Here is a 20,381-nt window from a genome sequence, read left to right on the forward strand (position 1 = left end):
AGTGAGGCTAAATGGGAAAAAAAGGCTTCAATTTTCTAGAGAGCATAAAGATTGGACTCTGGAGCAATGGAAGAAGGTCATGTGGTCTGATGAGTCCAGATTGACCCTGTTCCAGAGTGAATGGGACATCAAGGTAAGAAGAGAGGCAGGTGAAGTGATGCACCCATCATGCTTAGTGCCTAGTCATTAATGCAAGATCTTGGTGAAAAATTATTGCAACATTGAATGGAAATAGATCTTGTGACATTGCAGAAGCTTATTGAAACAATGCCACAGTGAATGCATGCCATAATCAAAGCTAAAGGCAATATTAGTGTCACCTTTTTTATTTTGGTGACAACTTTTTTTTGGGCCAGGCAGCGTAAATCAAAGGCGTTAACATAGCTAACCACTTTTTACAAATAAGTTGCACACCTGTTTTTAGATCCCATTCTATCTTACTTGTTATGCAAACAATGTTTCCCTGGAAAGTGCATTTCTAAGCACTTAAGGTTGTCTCCAGGGAAGCCAAGTGGTTGCTGCAACCGAACACAATGAATTGGTTGCACACTAATTGCAACACTGCAGTTTAATTAGCATTAGTTTGGCATACCACAGTAATGAGCCTACTGAGGAAATGGATGGTTGTGAACATAGCGACAGGTAACGGTGGTGCAGATTTATTAAAAAAAGATTGTGGGAGTGTGTATGTATGTGGAAGAACAACAGATTGTATTAACTAATTTGCTTGTTGGTATGAAAGAACTCCAAATATCCAGTAATTTTGAAGACTTGACTGGCAAAGATGTTTGCCTGGGAACTTTTCACATTTTCAAAAAAAAAAAAACTTTATTCACATGTTTAAAGATTATTTATTAAGATAAACAACAAAATTTTACAACATTATTTTTTTTTTAGCCTTTATTTATACAGGTTAGTCTCATTGAGCCACGAGAACTCATTTTCAAGAGAGACCTGTTTTAGGGAGCACATGGTGGGGGTTAGGGGCCTTGCTCATGGGCCCAGAGTGGGGCGAATGAGGGTGGGGGCAAGTGTGGGTGTTTCACCTACCCTACCCACAATTTTGATGTTGTCGGGGCCGGGGCGTGAACCGGCGATCTTCGGATCACAAGCCCACCTCTCTAACCTCTGCGCCACCACTCCCCCCCAACATATCTGCTCATTACGACAAAACAGCAAGGCATTTTATTAAAAGGTATTTTACATGTAAAAAATCAATACACAACTAACAATTTGGACAAAAACCCATACATTTATCTATACAGTGACTTTTCCCACTGAAAAAACACAATAAATATTCAAAATAACTACTGATTGTATTGACAAAACTTATCCAATAGAAAATAACTGTGTGCATTTACTCTGTGGCAAGTGGCACAGAGGATCTGACTGTTCCTGTTTGATGCATGAAGGATCAAGATGGATGAGTGTTCAAGGTGAGAAGAAAGATCTATGAGTTGAAAATAATGCAGTTCATGGCAGTGGTGCCAATCCTGGTCCTGGAGGACCACTATCCTGCATGTTGTAGATGTTTCTCTGCTTTCAATCACCTGTTTTAAAGAATGAGTGGTTAATAAGCTTCTGCAGAACTTAAAGTTACACTGAAGAGCAGGGAAAAAAAAAATGCAGGATAGTTGCCCTTGAGGACAAGAACTGAGCACCTTTATGGGAAGATAATTCTTTCAGCACAAAATTTCCAGGTGTACGATGTACACATTATATAAATACAAACCCAAAATGTAAAAACAAAACACAAAATTAGGCAATGTCACTGGTGTCAAGTATAAAACTGAAACTGAATGAACAAATTACAGCGCAGTTAAAAGATGTGCATGTGTAGAAACTTGATTTCTGATAAAAGATTTTGGCGATAAAAGGATTAATGAAAATGGAAGTAGAAAGAAAAAGGCAATACAAGGAGAAAAGTCGTTATTACAGCCAAAAGCAGAGATTGAGATATGCAAAGCAATTATCAACGGGAAGATATTGCACATTAAAACCATTCTTTTCAAGTAGATACTGATATTAAAGAATAATGTAAGATATTCTCAACATCCATGACCAATTCGATGTCACTCATTCTGACAAACGTACCTCTCTAAATATGGTCCTCAATCTGTCTAGCTGTCATGCATTACAGGCGTCTTGACGGTCTAGTTAACCACTTACCTAACTGACAGCTGACAGACTGACATTACAGGAGGTAACCTATCCACAGTCTGGCCAGAGCATTTGCTATATTGGCTCTCTGCAGGAGAGCCTCTGCCTACTCGAAGGGGGTAAGTCTGGTTGGAAGTTGCAGAAAAAGTAACATGCTATGTCAACGTTACTCTGTAAACAAACACAGTAAGACATAAAACCCAGGGGTTTTGTTGGATGGGAGTTTTGATGTCAAAAGAAACTCATTCAAAAGTGACTTAAACAAATAGCCCATGACTGTAAACAATGAAAACTAATTTTAGCATTTGGAATTATAACACTACTGTGACATTAAACTGAAAAGCAGAAACGTACACACGATAAAGTATGAGTTTGTATACATGATGCCAAATTTGTACAAAACCGCATAAACGTTTTTTTTTTCTTTTGTCTTTTTGTACATTATTAGGTAACAATTTTATTTTGGTAGCATTAGACATATTGAACCATGTTATATGTGTTATAAACGTGATGCAATGACTTGTACACCAATACTCTCTACAAGTGTTCATCGACACAAAACAATGCAGACCACATAAAATGGATAATCTACTAACAAAGAAATGTTCCCATTAATTACCCTTCACATGTATTTTGTTTTCAACAGTTTTAAGAAAAAAGGCCCCAAATAATATTTAAACCAAAATGCCTAGTCCTAACAGTGAAGCATGGAAATGGTCCAATGATGGTTTGAAAAGCTACAATGAACTCTTGGTCCATTGGCGCCAAGCTCCTCTTGGTTAAGTGTAATTGCTGAAAGCTAAGGTTACTTCTGAGACAAGTTTGTCAGGTTTCATTATCTGCATCGTTTTTATGTCTATATTCATGATTTACTTCATTTTGTATTTTGCTTTGTGTGTTACCTGTTGTTCTGTCTGTACAGCACTTTGGTTGGCCTTGTCGCTGTTTTAAGTGCTCTATAAATAAAAGGGTATGGTATAGGTTTAGATGTGAAAAATAGTGTTATTTGCATTTGTATTGTGATCCACACAATCCAAATGTGCAAAAAGTGGAACAGAGAGCATGAGCAGAGATGTTAAACATTTTGTGGGTCTGCGCCTACAACAGATTTTAACATAACCAAATATCTCTGATGCATTTTCTTTCAGAAAGTAAACAAACGGCGTTCTCTCAACATCTTCTCAGAGCTACTGTCCAAAACTTGCTTGACTCTATTCCTTAAAATATTAAACAATGTTTTTGCGGCCACAGAATGATTTAAAAATATATATATATTTTCTAAGTATTGATATGTAGATAAACTTTCTTTCACCTACTGAGCTGGACAGACATTAACATAAGTTGTCTCAGCAGATGACAGGTGAGCTGTCAGTTTTTAATGCACACAAAAACATGTTGCCAATTTTCCCAGAGGGCTCAAAAATATGCAAAGGATTTACAGTTGAGATCAAAACAAGCCACAAATTCAAATCAAACTTGTGTGTGAGAATGAAGACATTTTGAAATAATTTATCAGTGTTTGTCAAGGACACTATGGCTTCCATCAAAGGAGCAGGCACACACTCGGTTGATTTCTTCTCCTGTAATATTGATTGGCTTTCTACTCCTGCATTGGTGTTCTCCCTCTAACAGCTCCTCTCACCGATCTATAGAGTAAATAAAGGCAATACTCATATAGAAAGGAAAGGGAGGGAGAGAGAGTGTATGTGCGTTTGTGCCAATGGGAGAGGGGAGCATGCAATTCTGTTTTTCCTCAGAGCAGTGAGGTGATTTCAAGGTTGATTGGAACAACAAACTATCTAGAGGAACCTTTAAAATGGAACTGCTTGCTGTTCTTCCCCACAACACTTTTTCCACCCAGCAAAAGAAGAGTGTGGGAGGGAGAGAGTTATTTTTGTTTTAGTCTTTTTTTTTTGCTCCCGGTTAAAGAAAAAAAACTGTGGTTATTTTTTAATTATTTTTTTCTTTATTCATTTTATTGCTTACAGAAAAAAATAAATAAATAACCTTGGCTAGAAAAGGCCTTTCACAGGATGGAGCTGAACACACAAAGACACCATTGTTATATTTCACAATATTTTTTGCTCCTTTTGTCCAAAGCACTGCCGACTATGCCTGCTGCCTTCATCAAACTACTGTCAATCACTTGGAGATTCGAATGGTTTTTACTTTGCCTTCATTTCAGAAATGTCAACTTAATCAATGGAGCCTGTTGCTGAGTAGAACACCTGGAAATGCACAAATGTAGAGGAAAATATCAGAGATTGGTGACTTTACTTGTATTTTTCATCACCATTTTATTAAAAATGTTGTGCAAGACTAAACTATTTTATAGGTGCTTATGGTTTGTATGGTTTAGTTGTGTACCTGTACTCATTTTAATTCTATCATAGACCTTATTAGCAATAGTCAGGACTGCTTGAACAATATTTAAAACTCCTGGATCTTTGACGCGTTATCTAAATAACAGGTTTCTGATGCCATGCTGGTACAAAACTGCTCTCGTGTGATTGTTATAGGAATGCACAATATTGGATTTTTTGCTGATATCCGAAATGCCAATATGTTAAAACTTATTTGGCTGATAAACAATACCAATACCGATATTTTTCCCCCTAGAACTACTCACAGAGACAACTCTCTGATGTGGAAATAAAATACTCCATTATTCTGCACGGTCTTTGTCAGTTTGACCTGCTACCAAATGCAGATGCCAAAAAGGGAGCTGAAAATTATGTAACACTTCAACTTGAATTATGTTTATTGTCAAATTTATTCATGACATTTAATCTAACACAATGACAACACTTGAACAGTGCAAATTTGTACATTTTCACAAATCTAAACTCAACCTGTTCACAAGCGACAAGTGCATAAGTAGTAGTGCATTAATATATATACTTGACAATTTCTTAAATTAAAAATTAACTTAAAACAGAAGCCTTTTATACATCGGTGAGTTTTTTTTTGATAGAATGACCGATGTACGATATTTAACTTTATCGCTAAAATCAGCCGATACCAATATCATGCCAATAATTTTGTGCATCCCTAGAGAGTTGATTATGTTTCACCCAAACATTTTACATTGTTTATAATCTGTTGGTACAACTACAGCAGTCTCTAAAATGTTGAAATAAGACAATCAACCCCAAACAGAAACCACAAAGTTGTTTTGCTGTACACTATGACAATCCTGTCAAAAAATCTATTGATCTGTCAAATTTTGGTTCAAGAATTTAAATTTTGCTTTATGTAAGAATGTGTCAGACCAGCTCAGAAATACAAAACTTAATAATCAAGTATTAAATTACTGTAGCCTGGGGCCTTCTGAGGCTCTGTCCAAGCACATAAAAAAGGCAAGCAATTCCACAGGTAAAGGGATTAATATATTTTTTGAAATACCATCTGAAATACACTCCTATTAAGAACCATCATGCTTAATCTGTTGCATCTATTAGTACTATGACTGATAATGTGTTTTTAAAGGTTTTTTTTTTTCATTAGGGGTTTCTTCAGCATATTTTTTATTTGGCACTGACTGTTAATGGCTTTGCACTACTACTGACCTCACATTACTGTCATAAAATAAAGTGTGCATAAAAGAGAAGTGCAAATATACATACACACGAAGAATTTTTAATCCAGTAGGATAATTTATTTGGGCATAATCAGAGCATAATTTTTAAACCCTGTCACCTCAACATGTATTTTAATGGTTCTAGACACTAATTCTTGTTTTATCATCTACAAGAGCTCACTCAAACAGACCTTAAGCATAAAAATCATGTATTTAATCTACATTTGTGCATGCTTGTCAGCACAATGTGTGCGTACGGTTTAACAAGTTAATCTAATGTATTTTGGCTTAAAGAACAACCACCTAACATTTTAAAATCAAATAAATATATAACGTAGACTAAAAAAGTAGTAAAAATATATAATGAAATGTTGGTGTTTTGTTTTTCTTTTGTGCTATATTTTCAGCCTTTGAAACAAGACCCCAACACTGAAAGTTGCTGGACAGGAGAGCAGTGGTGATGTGTGCTGTTGAAGTGACAAATCGGTTCAAGGTGGAGGTGGGACTGCATTAATGATCACCTCTGAACCCCTTCCTGTTTGCTCTGGTGATGGACAGACTAACAGAAATCCCTGTGGACTTTGATTGCTGATGACATTGTGATCTGTGGTGAGAACAGGGATCAGGTGGATGAGAAGTTAGAGAGGTGGAGGTATGCACTTGAAAGAAGAGGAATGAAAGTCAGCCGTATTAAGACGGAGTGCGTGTGTGAATGAGAGTGAGGCTGGTGGAACAGTGAGCCTACAATGAGCAGAGCTCACAAAGGTGCAGGACTTCAAGTACTTAGGGTTGCTGTCCAGAAAAACAGGCAATGTGGTAAAGAGGTGAAGATGAGAGTCCAGGCAGGATGGAGAGGACGGAGAAAAGTTTCAAGATTTGAATTTGTAACAAATGGGTGGAAGCCAAGGTCAAAGGAATTGTTCACAAGACAGTTATGAGACCAGCTATGTTGTATGGTCTGGAGCCAGTGGCATTGACAAAAAAAGACAGAAGACAGAACTGAAAGTGGAAGAAATTAAGTTGATGAGATTCTCCTTAGGAGTGACAGGGTTGGACAAGACTAAGAATGAGATCATCAGAGGTACAGCATAGGTAGCTGGGCTGGAAGATAAATTTAGGATAAAGAGGCCAGCGTAAGCTGGTTTGTACATGTGCAGCATAGAGACAGTAGATGTATAGGTAGAAAGATGCTAAAATGCACCTGTCAAGAAAAAGAAACAAAATAAATAAAGAGGAAGGCCAAAGAGGAGATATATGGATGCAGGTAGAGAGAACATGGCTGTAGTAGCAATGGATAGAGTACAGGAACAGATGAAGGATGACCTGCTGTAGTCACCCCTGAATAGGGAACAGTTGAAAGATGATATATATATATATATATATATATATATATAAAGGCTGTCTCTCTCAGTGTTGCAAAAATACAGAGTATAGATAAAGCCAACTTTCTTGAAAAGTTAAGATTGAAACTGAAGGTAAACAAGGAACATATGAACAAAACACTGAATCGCACATGGAAAGATACAACTGTGTGGCAGTGGAATGGCAAACAGAAGTCACTGTAACAGGAGCACGGAGTCCTGTCTGTTTAGTGGTGGTAGGCCATACTCAAGGGGGGGTTGACTTACACAGTGGCTGTTAAGAATTCACAAGCTTTGGGTTTTAAACCATTGGGGAAAAGAAACTGCAAGAAAGGTAAACCTGTGATCGATCAAACGCACATGGTTGTGCATTTTGCCTATCCTGGCGACCTTAAATGCAACAAAACTAAAATGTATTTTTGTTAGATTTGTTGTACTTTTAATCAGACTGAATTATAATCAAATATAATAATTATTTTTTTAACTTGGTGTTATGTCTTATTTCTTTCGGCTTTTCCCTCTTTAGGGGTCGCCACAGCGAGTCATCCTCCTCCATCGCACTCTGTCCTCTGCACCCTCTGGCCTCACTCCATCTACCTCCATGTCCTCTCTAACTGCATCCATATATTACCTCTTTGTCTTTTTCCTGGCAGCTGCATTTCTAACATCCTTCTACCAATATACCCACTGTCCCTCCTCTGGACATGTCCAGACCATCTCAGTCTGATCTCTCTAACTTCATCTCCCAGTTGTTCAACATGTGCTGTACCTCTGATGATCTCATTCTTAATCTTATCCATCCTTGTCACTCCTAAGGAGAACCTCAACATCTTCATTTCTGCCACTTGCAGTTCTTTCTCCTGTCTTTTTGTCAATGTCTCTGTCTCCAGACCATACAACATAGCTGGTCTCACCACTGTATTGTAAACTTTTTCTTTGATTTCATTTGATTTCCTGAGTGTTATGTGTTGTACGTATATTTCATAATTTTAATTTCTACCTCTGGTGCTTCCAAACTAATAAAATTATGTTACCTCAGTTCCTTAAGCCCCTTCATATTTCAGTCATTACTGATTGAAACCTGTCACTCATTGATTAAAATGTTCAAGATCTAATACATTTTGTATAGTTTATGTTTTGATCTTTTTCAATGTAAATCTTCCTGTTACACTCAAAATGTGCTTTTTCATAATAACTGGCTGACTGAAGTGTTAGAAGGATGTCCACCTGACTGCATATATGCAAGCTGACATACGCCCTGACAACAACTACTCACAAACTCATCAGCATGATGGTATATCTGTATATATTTAATTTTTATCAAACATCTCAACAATGGAGATTAACTAAAGCAACATTTTGGCCTTTTTTTCCTCTACAAGTTATTTAATTTATTTTTTTAAACGTAATGTTCATCTTCAACGGAAAAGTTTTTCGTATGTGTGAGGGTGCCCTTTTGTGTGTGTTCAGACAGAGATGGGCGAAGGCAGCCAGTTCTATCAGGTTAAGTGTGACAGACCAATCCGTGGCCACCCATTTGCTTTGACTGTGAGGCTGTTAAGAGTGATAATGGGTTTTAACACGGACACACATAAAGCACACACGTATATCATTTTCACATAGTCTCATGCACTTAAAATTTTAAACTACATGCAAAGAACAGTCTACAGAAAAAAAAGGATTAAAGCCAGTTTGTTTACATTGATTTTTACACTTCAATTGTGCTCAGATTATTTTCAATTTAAATAACCATATGGATGATTAATCTCTGGTCCAGTTGAGTGCTTACAGAGGAAGTCAATTCCAAAATGCTCTGATAAACAAAAAACTGCTGGACTGATGAATTAGACATTCAAGCACGAGCGTGTTTGTGTGCTGTTGCCTGTAACCTCAATTCTGAGATCCATGATCCATCCATCTTCTATCACAGACTTTCTAACCCAGTAATCCTCATATATATTCATTTTCTTTTCTTTCTTTCGTCACTTTTTGCTCTTATTCTTTACCCTCACTGTAAACTCACGGTCATTGTGTACTCTTTTAGACAACTGCACTTTTTGAAATCTTTTTGCATAAATAATATTCATTCCAATATTATTTCTTTTTACATTTTCTCAGAATTTACACTATCTGTTCAGCTTCCCTAAGCCTCTATGTCATCATTCCCTTCATTTCGTATTCTTGTCTTTCTTCTTCCTTGTCCATCATCTTTCCTCTGGGTTTCAGCATGTTCCTCTCACACTCACTACGGCCTTGCCCTCGTTGTGTCCTCTCTGTGACAGCAGTGATAAAGGTGCTAAATGTACAAGTCTTAGTATCTTTCTCCTCTAAACACCCCCCACCACCATCACATACACATACATACACATACACTCTACCCTAGAGCTAGCAACACAAGAAAGCAATTTTCAATTTATAACAGAGTGGAAAAAGTCTCAGCCCTTAACAAGCTCTATTTCCCTCCCCAATCTTAAGGGACAAGGGTTTGTCAGGTGAATTTACACAAATCTGGGGGTCCATGCTTATGCATTCCAAAGAGAAAAAGACAAAAAATATTAAAGAAGAGACAGGAAAAACAAGTTAGTGGGGACATGTTTGAGGTCAACGGGATAATCTCTATGATCTCCAACAGTTTCCTATAATAACAGAAACTATCACTGTTCTTTTGTCAACAAATCTAAAAGTTGGAGCTGTGCCCATCAGAACCTTGTCCATGCCCATCAGTGTCCGAGCTCTCACCGGGTTCCTGTTTCAGAGCTGGTAGAGAATGCCAGTGGTTCAGTTTGGTAATGGACCTAAGCGGTATTCTGGCACAAAGCCGTGGCCCCAGGAAAGCAATCTGAGACATGGTCTGTGTTGGCTAGAGGCCTTTAGGATTGCAAGGGATGGAATAGCTGGGGATGTGCCAAAATGTCTGGGAGGTAGGAGAGGATATGAATCCAAACACAATAGCTACATGTTTACTTATTATTTTAGAGGATTTGTGACAAAATAACAGTGAAAAAAAAAAGGACAATATTACTTAATACATAGTCCGATAACAATAAAGAAGGCTCTGGTGTACTTACATATTGTGCAGAACACACCAGCCACAGTGGGGATCTCCTGATCCAAGACATTCACTGCAGGTTGTGTACTGTCCACAGGCCTCCACTGGCACCCTCGACAGCTGTAGAGACATATACGACAGATTAGGACACACTGCATAGACAGAGTGCACTTTATGAGGAAAAAAAAAATCCCACAATATAGACAAAATAAAAAGATACAAAAGCACAAAATGTGAAAAAAAAAAAATTAGCTTCAAGATGTGAAAGAATTCAGAAATACTTAAGAAATTGTGGCAAAAATTATAATATTAAAATATTCAATCAAACTCCCTTGTAATTTGTTGGTTTCAGTTAAAAAGTGCATAAACAAAGATCAACAGATAATTCAAGCTTGTCAAAAAAAGTGAGATAAAAGTAAAACCTGAGTCATGTATAGCTACAAAATCCAAACAGACCAAGCTAACATGTAAATTACTTTGTAGCATGGCATATTTGTATGAAAATATCCATGTTTGACAGTTTTCATCTTTCTTCCATCCAGCTGTTTCAAGGAATTTAGCCACTTGGGATTACTAGCCCTTCAATGATGATATATGGCTCTGCCAATTCAAAGTGGCATTGACTGGCACTGATTGGCATGGGCATTAAGTAACCAAGTACACAGGGCAAAACTGAGGTGGATCTCAGCTGTCCCACTCCTTCGGTCACCATGGTAACAGTGTGCTGTTGGCACTTTTGATTAATGAGCCGTCGTTGGTGAATGACCGCTGTCACTCCCACCGCTTCATACCAGACAAGACAGAGAAATGACATCACCAGTGTGAGACAGATCTGGTCACGTTAAAAGAGTATGAAAGGTTTTTTGTTTGTGTGGCAGTTTCTGAATGCTAACTGGAATAATTAAAAAAATATATATATATATCTTCTATTGTACATTTCTGTTTGCAATATTTAGAATAAACTTAATATATAGGGCTACACAATATTTGCAAAACTTGCAGTGTGTAATATTGTTTAATAATGACATGACAATATTAAATGCCATAAACCCACATTTTCTTCACTTTCTTTTATTTTATCACCATAATGTAAACCAAGTGTGGGAATCTCACTGGCCTTGATGGATTAACCAAATGTATTACTAGCATGCAGAACACAAATGCATGCTAAAAATATTGGTTGCTCCATAATATCAATGTCCACGCAGTCCAAAGTGATATAGCGCTCAATGATATTGTGATGACCACAAATTTCTATATAATGTGCATCTCTGATACCTATAAATATATGAATCCTATAACAAAATCATGCAAATAAACTGAAAAGCAAAACTAGAAAAAAACAATATAAAAGAATCATCACCAGTACTGCTTGCTGAAGAAAACAAGGATTTAGAACTACGTTCAGAGCTATTATATTTGTTTCAATACATAATGCCATAGTTATTAAATCAGCAGAACACACTGTATGTCAGCATTAGTGCATCATTTCAAACAGGTTTTTCTATTTTAATTATTTAGCATTCTTTTAGGTAAATCTGAAGCAAAGCTATGTTTTACCAATTTTTTTTTTAAAATTATTAATCAGTCTTTAAGAGCTTAAATGCATAGATTAAGCTGTAAGATGAAGGGAGAAATCACATGCCGCCATGGCTGATGGTGCTTCTAAAACCCAGCTTGGGATTAACAGTAGTTGTCATACCCTGATGCATGTTGTTATAACACCTCTCTACCTGATAAAGCACTCAAATAAAAGCCTTTTATTAACTTGTAGTGAAGGTGAATTTGTTATAGACTTCGTTTAGGTCTGACACACTGATGACGTAGTTGCATTTAAGTCACAACACTACACAGTTCCTTCTTTTAACACGTTACATTTGAGTAATTGTCGCACACCTCAGCAGGTCGAATGCAGAGACGTGTACTCGCACACACTCAACATATTCACACACATCTGAATGCATTTAAGGGGGGTGTATCTCCTTGTCAAAGTCAAGAGGAATCATGCATGCTATTAGAGATTAGACACAATGCAGGTGCATTCGTGTATCAAGCTTGTGTGTGCACTTTGGGGAAAAATAGTATGTTTTGCTCTCCCTAGTGTGCAGGGGGGTATTTGCATTAGGTAGATAAAGGGAATGAGTTTCAGATGGAATCTGGGAGATAGCAGTGCAATGTTGTGCACATGATCAAACTCAACATTGATTCCCATTGCACGTGTCTCGCAAGATAGATTTCCCCTTTTCCCGCCACCCCTCCTCAGGCATGGTTCTTCTTACATTTGCCACTGTCTAACCTCACCGCTAGCGAAACAACCTCTTAGTCCCAGAAGAGAAAGGCCATTACAATAGCCAGTGGATGAATTTCAGCTGACAAAACCTTATCATGCAAGTTTATGAAATCACTTATTCACTACATCTATGCATGTGGTGCTTATATGTAATTTACTTGGTTCTTCACTACGTGAAAATCATAAAAGCTATACACCCAGCCAGAGCTGGGGTGAACAATTCTGTTTACACACTTTATGATTCAACACTTCAACAGAATATATGCTAACATATGCTATTATATATACGCACATACACCACCTAGAAGTACATCTAAGTGTCAAAACATCATGACGCCTGCATCTGAGAAGGTGGTTTTGTCCACAGATAAAAACAAACAACCCCCCCCCCCCCCCCCACACACACACACACACACACACACCACATTCAAAGCCTGGCAAAAGCAATAGGTGCCAATAGCAGCCTCTGTTCCAGAGCACAGATCCTGATATCATTCATTTTCCCTCTGTTTCTGTCCGTCTGTCTCCGTCACTCAGATCCTCTGGGGTGTGCAAGATCATACATTCATCATCTCTCCAGAGCCTTGGTTCTCTATCCAACCCATACACACTTAAGCAGGCTACACTTTTGTCTCCACTTTTATCACAAAATTGAGGGATTTGGTGGCTAAACGACTCAATGCACCTCTTGTCCCTCTCATCTCGATATCACATTCATTTTATGCTATCTTCTTCGTGGGCTTAACCAGGGAGGAGACTATTACGGCTCACCGTCTCTTCTCTATGTCTGTGCTATCATATCAGCGGGGATAAATACAAAGGATAGGGTGCATGGCATTTATAATTCCCTCCTGTTTCAGGTGAGTAAATGACAGCCATTACACTCTGCACTCTCCCTCCTTTCACAATAGGTGGAGATGGATGCTGCTGAATACAGCCGTGCTTTTAAAAGAAGCAGAGATCAGAGCGGTACTTGATGCTTTAATGTGTGTGTGAGGGGGAGATGGGAGATGCATTTGATCATTTGCTGTGGGGAACAACGGCATCAAATTATATATACAGTACTCATGTATGTGCATTGACATGATGAATATCAAGGAGGAACAAAATTAAAGTGTATATTTTAGACACTAAGAAATTCATCTGAGGATAAAATACAGATCAACTCTGTTTTATCCTTTCTTCTTTTCTTAGTCTTCCCTGCTCTGTACATAATGCCAGGGGCATTTAAGAAGCTGATCATTTATTAACTCTGCAGAGAGTTTTATTATCAACTAATTCCTCTGCCTCGTCTCTATTCCTGTCTTTATCCTACATTTTTCTTGCCATTTTCCACTTGTAATTAAACTGATTCCACCTGCAGCCAATCTACACCCCTCCAAATGCACACAGAGAAAGAAATCACAGCGATAGTCCAATCCTGATTTACAGCCGGTGGGACACACTGAACTCCTCTTATCTTTTCATTTCTACCCTAAAGGTAACTTCATCTTTTTCTCTTCCCCTGGTGAGAGTTTATTCATTACTTTAGCACACTGTTGGCGTTCTAGCCTCAATGTTGGCCAGGAAGAAGAAATTAGTGACACAAAAGTTGGTTAAATGTGTAAAATATTGTGCAACTGTTTGAATTAGAATACATGAACTTGTCAGTCAGGCTGCAAATGTAATAACAAATCATTCTAATTCCAGACATACAATAATTGATTAATTATTGATTAACTTCTGACTTGCTGTTAGCAGAAATGCATGCCTTTGAAACAAACACCAACCAAGCAATTAGCAATTTTTCAATCATAACACTGAAATAATGCAGTCTTTTGCTTTTTCCACTATGCCATGTTTATCTTTTATCAGCATTAACTTAAAAAAAATCAATCCTCTTTAATTTTACTTTCACACATTGTCATCCTTTTTTATTTCATTTAGTTAATGCCACTCTTTCCCTCCCTCTTCCCTTTCTTCTTCACCTGAGTAGAGCCAAGCTCGACGTGGGAATCAAATGAAGCAGAGGACACATCAACGACTCAACGCCTTGTCACAGCTGACGCTCTGCTCAATCTGTCAACCTCTAACCGACGTTGTTATATCATAAATTTGGTTAACAGAGCAGAGCAGGCCAATGGCTGCAAGTGCAATATTGTTTTAATTTGATTTTCTAGAGGCTCGACGGAGCTATCCATTGTGCTGTCAGGATTGTCAGCTTAAGATAAATGACTCAGAAATAATCATTTTTACTTATCTTACTACTTAATCGGGTAAACTTCCTGAACAAAAACAGAAGAAACTGCAGTTAAATAAGTTTGAGGAGGTTTTCAGATCAGAATTTCACACATTCACCGATAGATTTTTACCATCTGGAAGATTTATGCATGTTAGCGCAACAAGCTCAACACATATTTAGTGGAACTTGTCCTAGAATTGTGCTCATTTTTCCACATTACAGTGTTTGTCTACAGTGGCAGAGCTATGCTGAGCAGATCATTGTGGACATCTCCTGTTACAACACAAAAACATTGGACACGCAGTGTTTTAATTCTGCACAGCCTGGACTGCAACCAGTGGCCAAGATGCTGTCAAATATAAAATGTTTGTTAAACAGAATAATAGGCTGGAAAAAAAAAAAAAAGACACACTGAGAAAATCAAAGTAGGGCTTCAAAACAAAGTTGTGGGTGAAAAGATTTCAAACTAAGCCCGGCTTGCTTCACTTTGACTTTTTCCATGTGTGTTAAGCAAGAATGGTTAAAGCGTATCAGCTCTGTGCGCCTGCCTTGTAAGAGCCGAAGCCTGCGTCTAATCTGCCACGCAACATAATACACACATCTGAACACTTTCATAAGTCACAGACACACACTGGAGGGGTGAGGAAGACACACTCTGAAGAACTGGTAAAAAGATTTCCACTGATAAAAAGAAGGCTGGTTTTTTAAAACATCTTAGATCAGATGTGAGGATGTGATACTTTCCCCAAAACCCTTGTCGGATCTTCCCTGGGGAAGTAAAAAAAAAAATTTTTAAGTGATCTTACTTTGCTGTAGTACACATTTTCAATATTCCACACTTACATTTGCTAAGCTGAATATAAATATTTTATCACAATGAATGTGCCAATTCAAGTCTCATCAAGCAACATAATTTTTATTTAGCTAAATCTAAAGTTTGGGTATTTTCCAAGAAATTCCAATGAGGTCAAATTGAACCACATATAAAATTTAACCCCCGACTCACTGCACAGGGGCTGACAGGAGAGGTTGAAGGGCTTGCTGGTTGCTGCAGGGCTACGGCACGGCTTTGTGAACACTAAAGGACGGATTGAATGACTAAGACAAAGCAAACAACAGCTTGAATAGCTCCCGAATGCCCTCAGACTCGTGTCAAGTCTCAGCACAGCCAGCTGCTCAGCTATCAAAATCATATTTATTCAAATTACTTTTGTAAAGCGAGTCCAAACAGAAGTTATGTGCCAAATGAATAAAAGCACTGTACAGTGGTGTAAAATGTGTGGCTGGATGATTGCTGTGATAAATGGAAATAAAGAGTTTTAAACATAGTACAGATAGTTTAAATAACTAGCACAATGTCAAGTAAAATCTTTCAAGTTGATCCGAGTTTTTTATTTGAACTATTATTTAAAATTATTATGATTTATTGCTTTCAGTTTGAAAGAAGAATACAATTTTTTTATACATTTTTCTGACTGACAGTGTGTTTTAATTCATTTTTTCAACTTCAGAAAATCAAAATGAAAATTAAATCTCACCAGAATGGCGTCATAAAAGTCATTTATCTTAGTAAATGTATTTTTATCCTAAAAGTGTTTATCATTTATAGCAAAAACAAATAAGTTTGATGAGAACCATCTCACTTTTTCTGCCCAGATGTGGCTGACACATGCATTGTGTTAACAAATATGTAACAGAATGCAAAACTACAGTACCAACTCATTTATACAATGAGTGACCTGCCCTCATCACTACAATGGCAACCTTAACATCTACAATCACAACCAGTTCTATATCCTACTGTCATTCCTGAACATCTGTTGAACCCACTAATAAGATGACTTACATGTTCGTGTGAGTGAGAGCAGAATGGAGAGACAAGAAAAAAGACCTCATTAGAGGACAACCAATCACTAGAACAATGAGAAAACAGGAAAGACAGATGACCATTGAGGAAAAGAAGAAGAACAAAGAGCAGCATATGACATGTGGTAAAACTGACAATGGTTTGAGAGTTGGATACGGTGGCCCTGAGGTGGAAATGAACAACATTTGAAAAGATGGAATTACATTAGAAAAAACGGAAATATATTAAAAAAATAATTAATTAATTTTTTTAAATGACATTACGGTACATTAAGCCGAACGGGATGGATAAGTCGTGTTTTTTAAATTTTTTTATTTTATTTTTTTATTTTATTAACAACATAAAACAGAACAATGTACAGTATAGTCATTCCTACTATTCGGTGCCTTTTGAGTCCCCATGTCATAATGTGGTATATTTTGTTTAAAGGTGGGCTAATATTTATTTAATTAAGCTCATCTTATATGTTCAATGTACCTCAATCATAAAATACATCCATATGTACACAATATTAATTTATTTAAAATAATTAAATCCAATTTTAAATGCTACTTGGGTTTACTGCCATGTCCCCTTTCACGCTTCCTGAAATAAAGTTAAAATTCTAAGTAAAAATTTTAAAAAGTAATTTTTAATAGTACTATTTATAATAGTTCTTATCCAATGACTTTTTATGATGTCAAAAAAAAATGTTATGCTTAAATTATTCAAAATAAATCGAGTCCCAGAGTCAACTGTCCACCCCGTTACTCTAAAATATCTGTCACCCCCGGTTTGGCTTAATGTAATTTTGGTTTTCACCACTTCCACTTTGGCTACTTCCGCTTTGGCCACTTCCACTTTGACTTAATGTAAGTCCGTTTTTTTTTTCTCCCTAATGTAATGCCATTTTTTTCACCACTTCCGCTTTGGTTACTTTCGCTTTGGCTTAATGTAATTCCGTTTTTTTCCAATGCTGTTGCGTTTCTGTTTTGTTTTTTCCAATGTAATTTTGTTTTTTGAAATCAAACTCCATTTTTTTCAAATGTTGTTCACCTCAGGGCCACCGTAGTTAGAAACAGAACAATGAAGAAAGAAAAACACTAAAAAAAGGCTGAATCTTCATTTGCTTCACAAATCCTCTTGGAATTGAGTGAGGTTACAGGAACAAAACTCAAAAGCATGGAGAGAAAAATAAACATGGCAAAGATAAATGTTACAGGATGGAGGAAAGAAAATATCAAGAGATAATAAAAGATGAACAGAATGTGATGGAAATGTATTTTTCACTAGCAATAATGTACAAATATGTTTGTGTTTAGTTTATTTACCGAGTGTCTAATCAGAAACACACAAGCAGTGAACGTGACAGCTTGTTTGAAACAAAACCACAAACTGTGTCATCTGAATCCTAAAAACAAGACATTTTAAATGTTATTTGTATTATTAGCAGCATATTCATTAAGTCTGAGTAGTGGGATTTATTTTACTGAAAAGAAATATAATAATAAATGCTTTGATTTACTGTAGATGGTTCACTTTTTAGTGAAAAAGAGTGCATTGAGGAGAACAATTTAATTCTGTTAGAACTATTGAGCAGAAGAAATTGCTAGAGATCGCTGAACTTTGTTGATGTTTGTATTCACCAATATCTGCAGGTAACTGGTGACGTTTAACTGGTTTCTATCTAATCTCCATTGGTTAAATGCAGTGTCACTCAGTTCAGCTTTACCAACTTTAAACACTGAGCTTATGTACACAATATGACAAGCAAAATAAAATAAAAAAGTACAAAGTAGCAAAAATATTCATTATTTTTTTGGCCACAAAATGACACGCTACCTTTTATATTAGCTGTGGACACATCAGCCAAAAATCAATCACCACCAGGCTGAAGGGAACCATTTCAAGGCTAAAACAGCATGTGACGAGCTGTATTGATCAACTCTTCCCAGCCTCGTGGTCTGGGCTCCCTCGCTATTCTCTTTCTGACCTCTGTCTGTATTTCTCCCTCGTTCCAAGTAGCAAACTCTCGTTGCGAATGTCTGGGTCCCAGGCTTCAGAAACAGCGGGGGGTCTTTAGCAACCAACCAACTCGGGCTGCTTTAACAGCACAGACCACTGATGGGAACTGGGGATGTGCATGTGTGTTGGATGTTATTCTAAACAACGATTGGGCAGGCAGCTCTCCACTTAATATTTGTGCTTACTAAGATGACAAACCGCACATTTGTTAAAATTGGCAAACACTGTGAGGTTGACAAAAAGCATACAAAGGCAATTCAAGATAGAAGTTAACCCTGAACAGTGATCTGGTGTTCATTTAAATCAGCATCAGGACAACAACCCTGATAAAGACAGACAGCAAAGGGAAATATAATATACGAGTTCTTTAAAATTATTTCAGTCATTCTTTGAAAGTTTAAATTTTTTTTTTTACCAATTTTCAAATGGTGTTGATATATTCATGTCTTTCTTTTGCATTTCAAGAACAATTAAGAGGTTGTTAATAAAACATTTTATGCCTTGAGGCAACAGCAGGACAGGGACAAATCTACCCGTAAGTTTGAAAAGACGCCGTCTCTTTTTAAATATCTCCTCAACAAGAATATTGCAGCTGCATGTCTACAGTTCCAGCAAATTTATTTGCTATCACCTCTGCCAGTGATTAAAGACGCTAAGAAAGAGTTCAGTTTCATTGAAAAGCCTGAACAAATGATGAAATATAACACTGTGGCATAATAAAACTGTCTGAATCACCAAGAGGAATCATAAATAACTGAATACTCTCATTTACCCTGACATATTGCATTAAAATTCAGTCTAAACAGCTAAAATCTACTAGCAAAACATGGTCAACTGTCTATTAAAATGCAAAGCTATGCTGTTTTGCTCAAACATATAAATCTGTGAGAAAAAAAATGCTGCTTTGTATTCATCGTTTTCTGTAAAGCGTGTGCACTGACTGAGTGTACTTTAAGGGTGTTTTGTTCATTAATTACTTTCTATGTTTGTGTGTTTAGGAATTCACAAATGTTTCCTCCTAACATTTATTAGGGGTCAGACTTGTAAATAGACTAATAGACTAATTACCACAGAGGTTTCATACATGCGCACATTTCTTTCAATATATGCATCATAATGCAATGCAAATTAAGAACACTCCATTTTAAACTTGATTTTAGGCAATATGAGACACATAAAATGATCTAACTGAATAGGAAGCGATGGGGATTTAGCCTAAATATTCCATTTGTTCTTCTGTAACATCTTTTATATGAGTAAAATGAAAAAAAAATAATAAAAAAGCTGCTTGAACTAAGATATTTTAAGTAATCTCTTATAATTTGAGCATTTAAAAGTGCTGAATTCTGTACAAATAAATTGAACACCACATTAGTAAACAGTGGCATTTTTATAGTGCCAAAACGGTAGTGTACACGTTATAATTTATTATAATTCAGTTTAATGATAAAGCACTAATTTAAAAAGTCAACTCAATTTGCAGTGCAAAAATAAATTCAATTCAGATAAAGAAAACAACAAAACAGCAATATTTGTTCAGTTTTACAGATTTGGAGCTACAATTTGATGTGGTACTACTAGCTAAAGTTCTTTCACAACACATAGTCTGAAAGTGTGGAGCATGAAAAACTTTATTTTCAAAGTTGGACCAAAACAGCACTACCTCAACCATTTAACAGAATAAATTATTTTAATCTCTGTAGCAGCAACCTACTGGTATACGTCATCAAGGAATGCTAATCCTTCAATTTAAAGTTGCCTTTGTTTTGTTTATTTGCTTTTAAAAATAAAATTGTCTCCAGTTAGTGTATATATATGTATATATATATATATATATATATATATATAT

General features: G+C 36.6%; 1 protein-coding gene across 1 annotated transcript in view; it reads right to left on the bottom strand.

The window, feature by feature from the left end:
- Window positions 1-20,381, bottom strand: part of LOC119428485 (plexin-A4) — a 60,591-nt gene that overhangs the window by 38,403 nt on the left and 1,807 nt on the right. The window contains exon 3 of the mRNA XM_037696166.1: window positions 10,170-10,270. Coding sequence (XP_037552094.1) covers window positions 10,170-10,270 — 101 coding nt within the window. The remainder of the gene's footprint in view (window positions 1-10,169; window positions 10,271-20,381) is intronic.

This window comes from Nematolebias whitei, chromosome 22, assembly GCF_014905685.2.
Source record: "Nematolebias whitei isolate Nwh7 chromosome 22, NemWhi1, whole genome shotgun sequence".
In the NCBI taxonomy this organism is placed as follows: domain Eukaryota; kingdom Metazoa; phylum Chordata; class Actinopteri; order Cyprinodontiformes; family Rivulidae; genus Nematolebias; species Nematolebias whitei.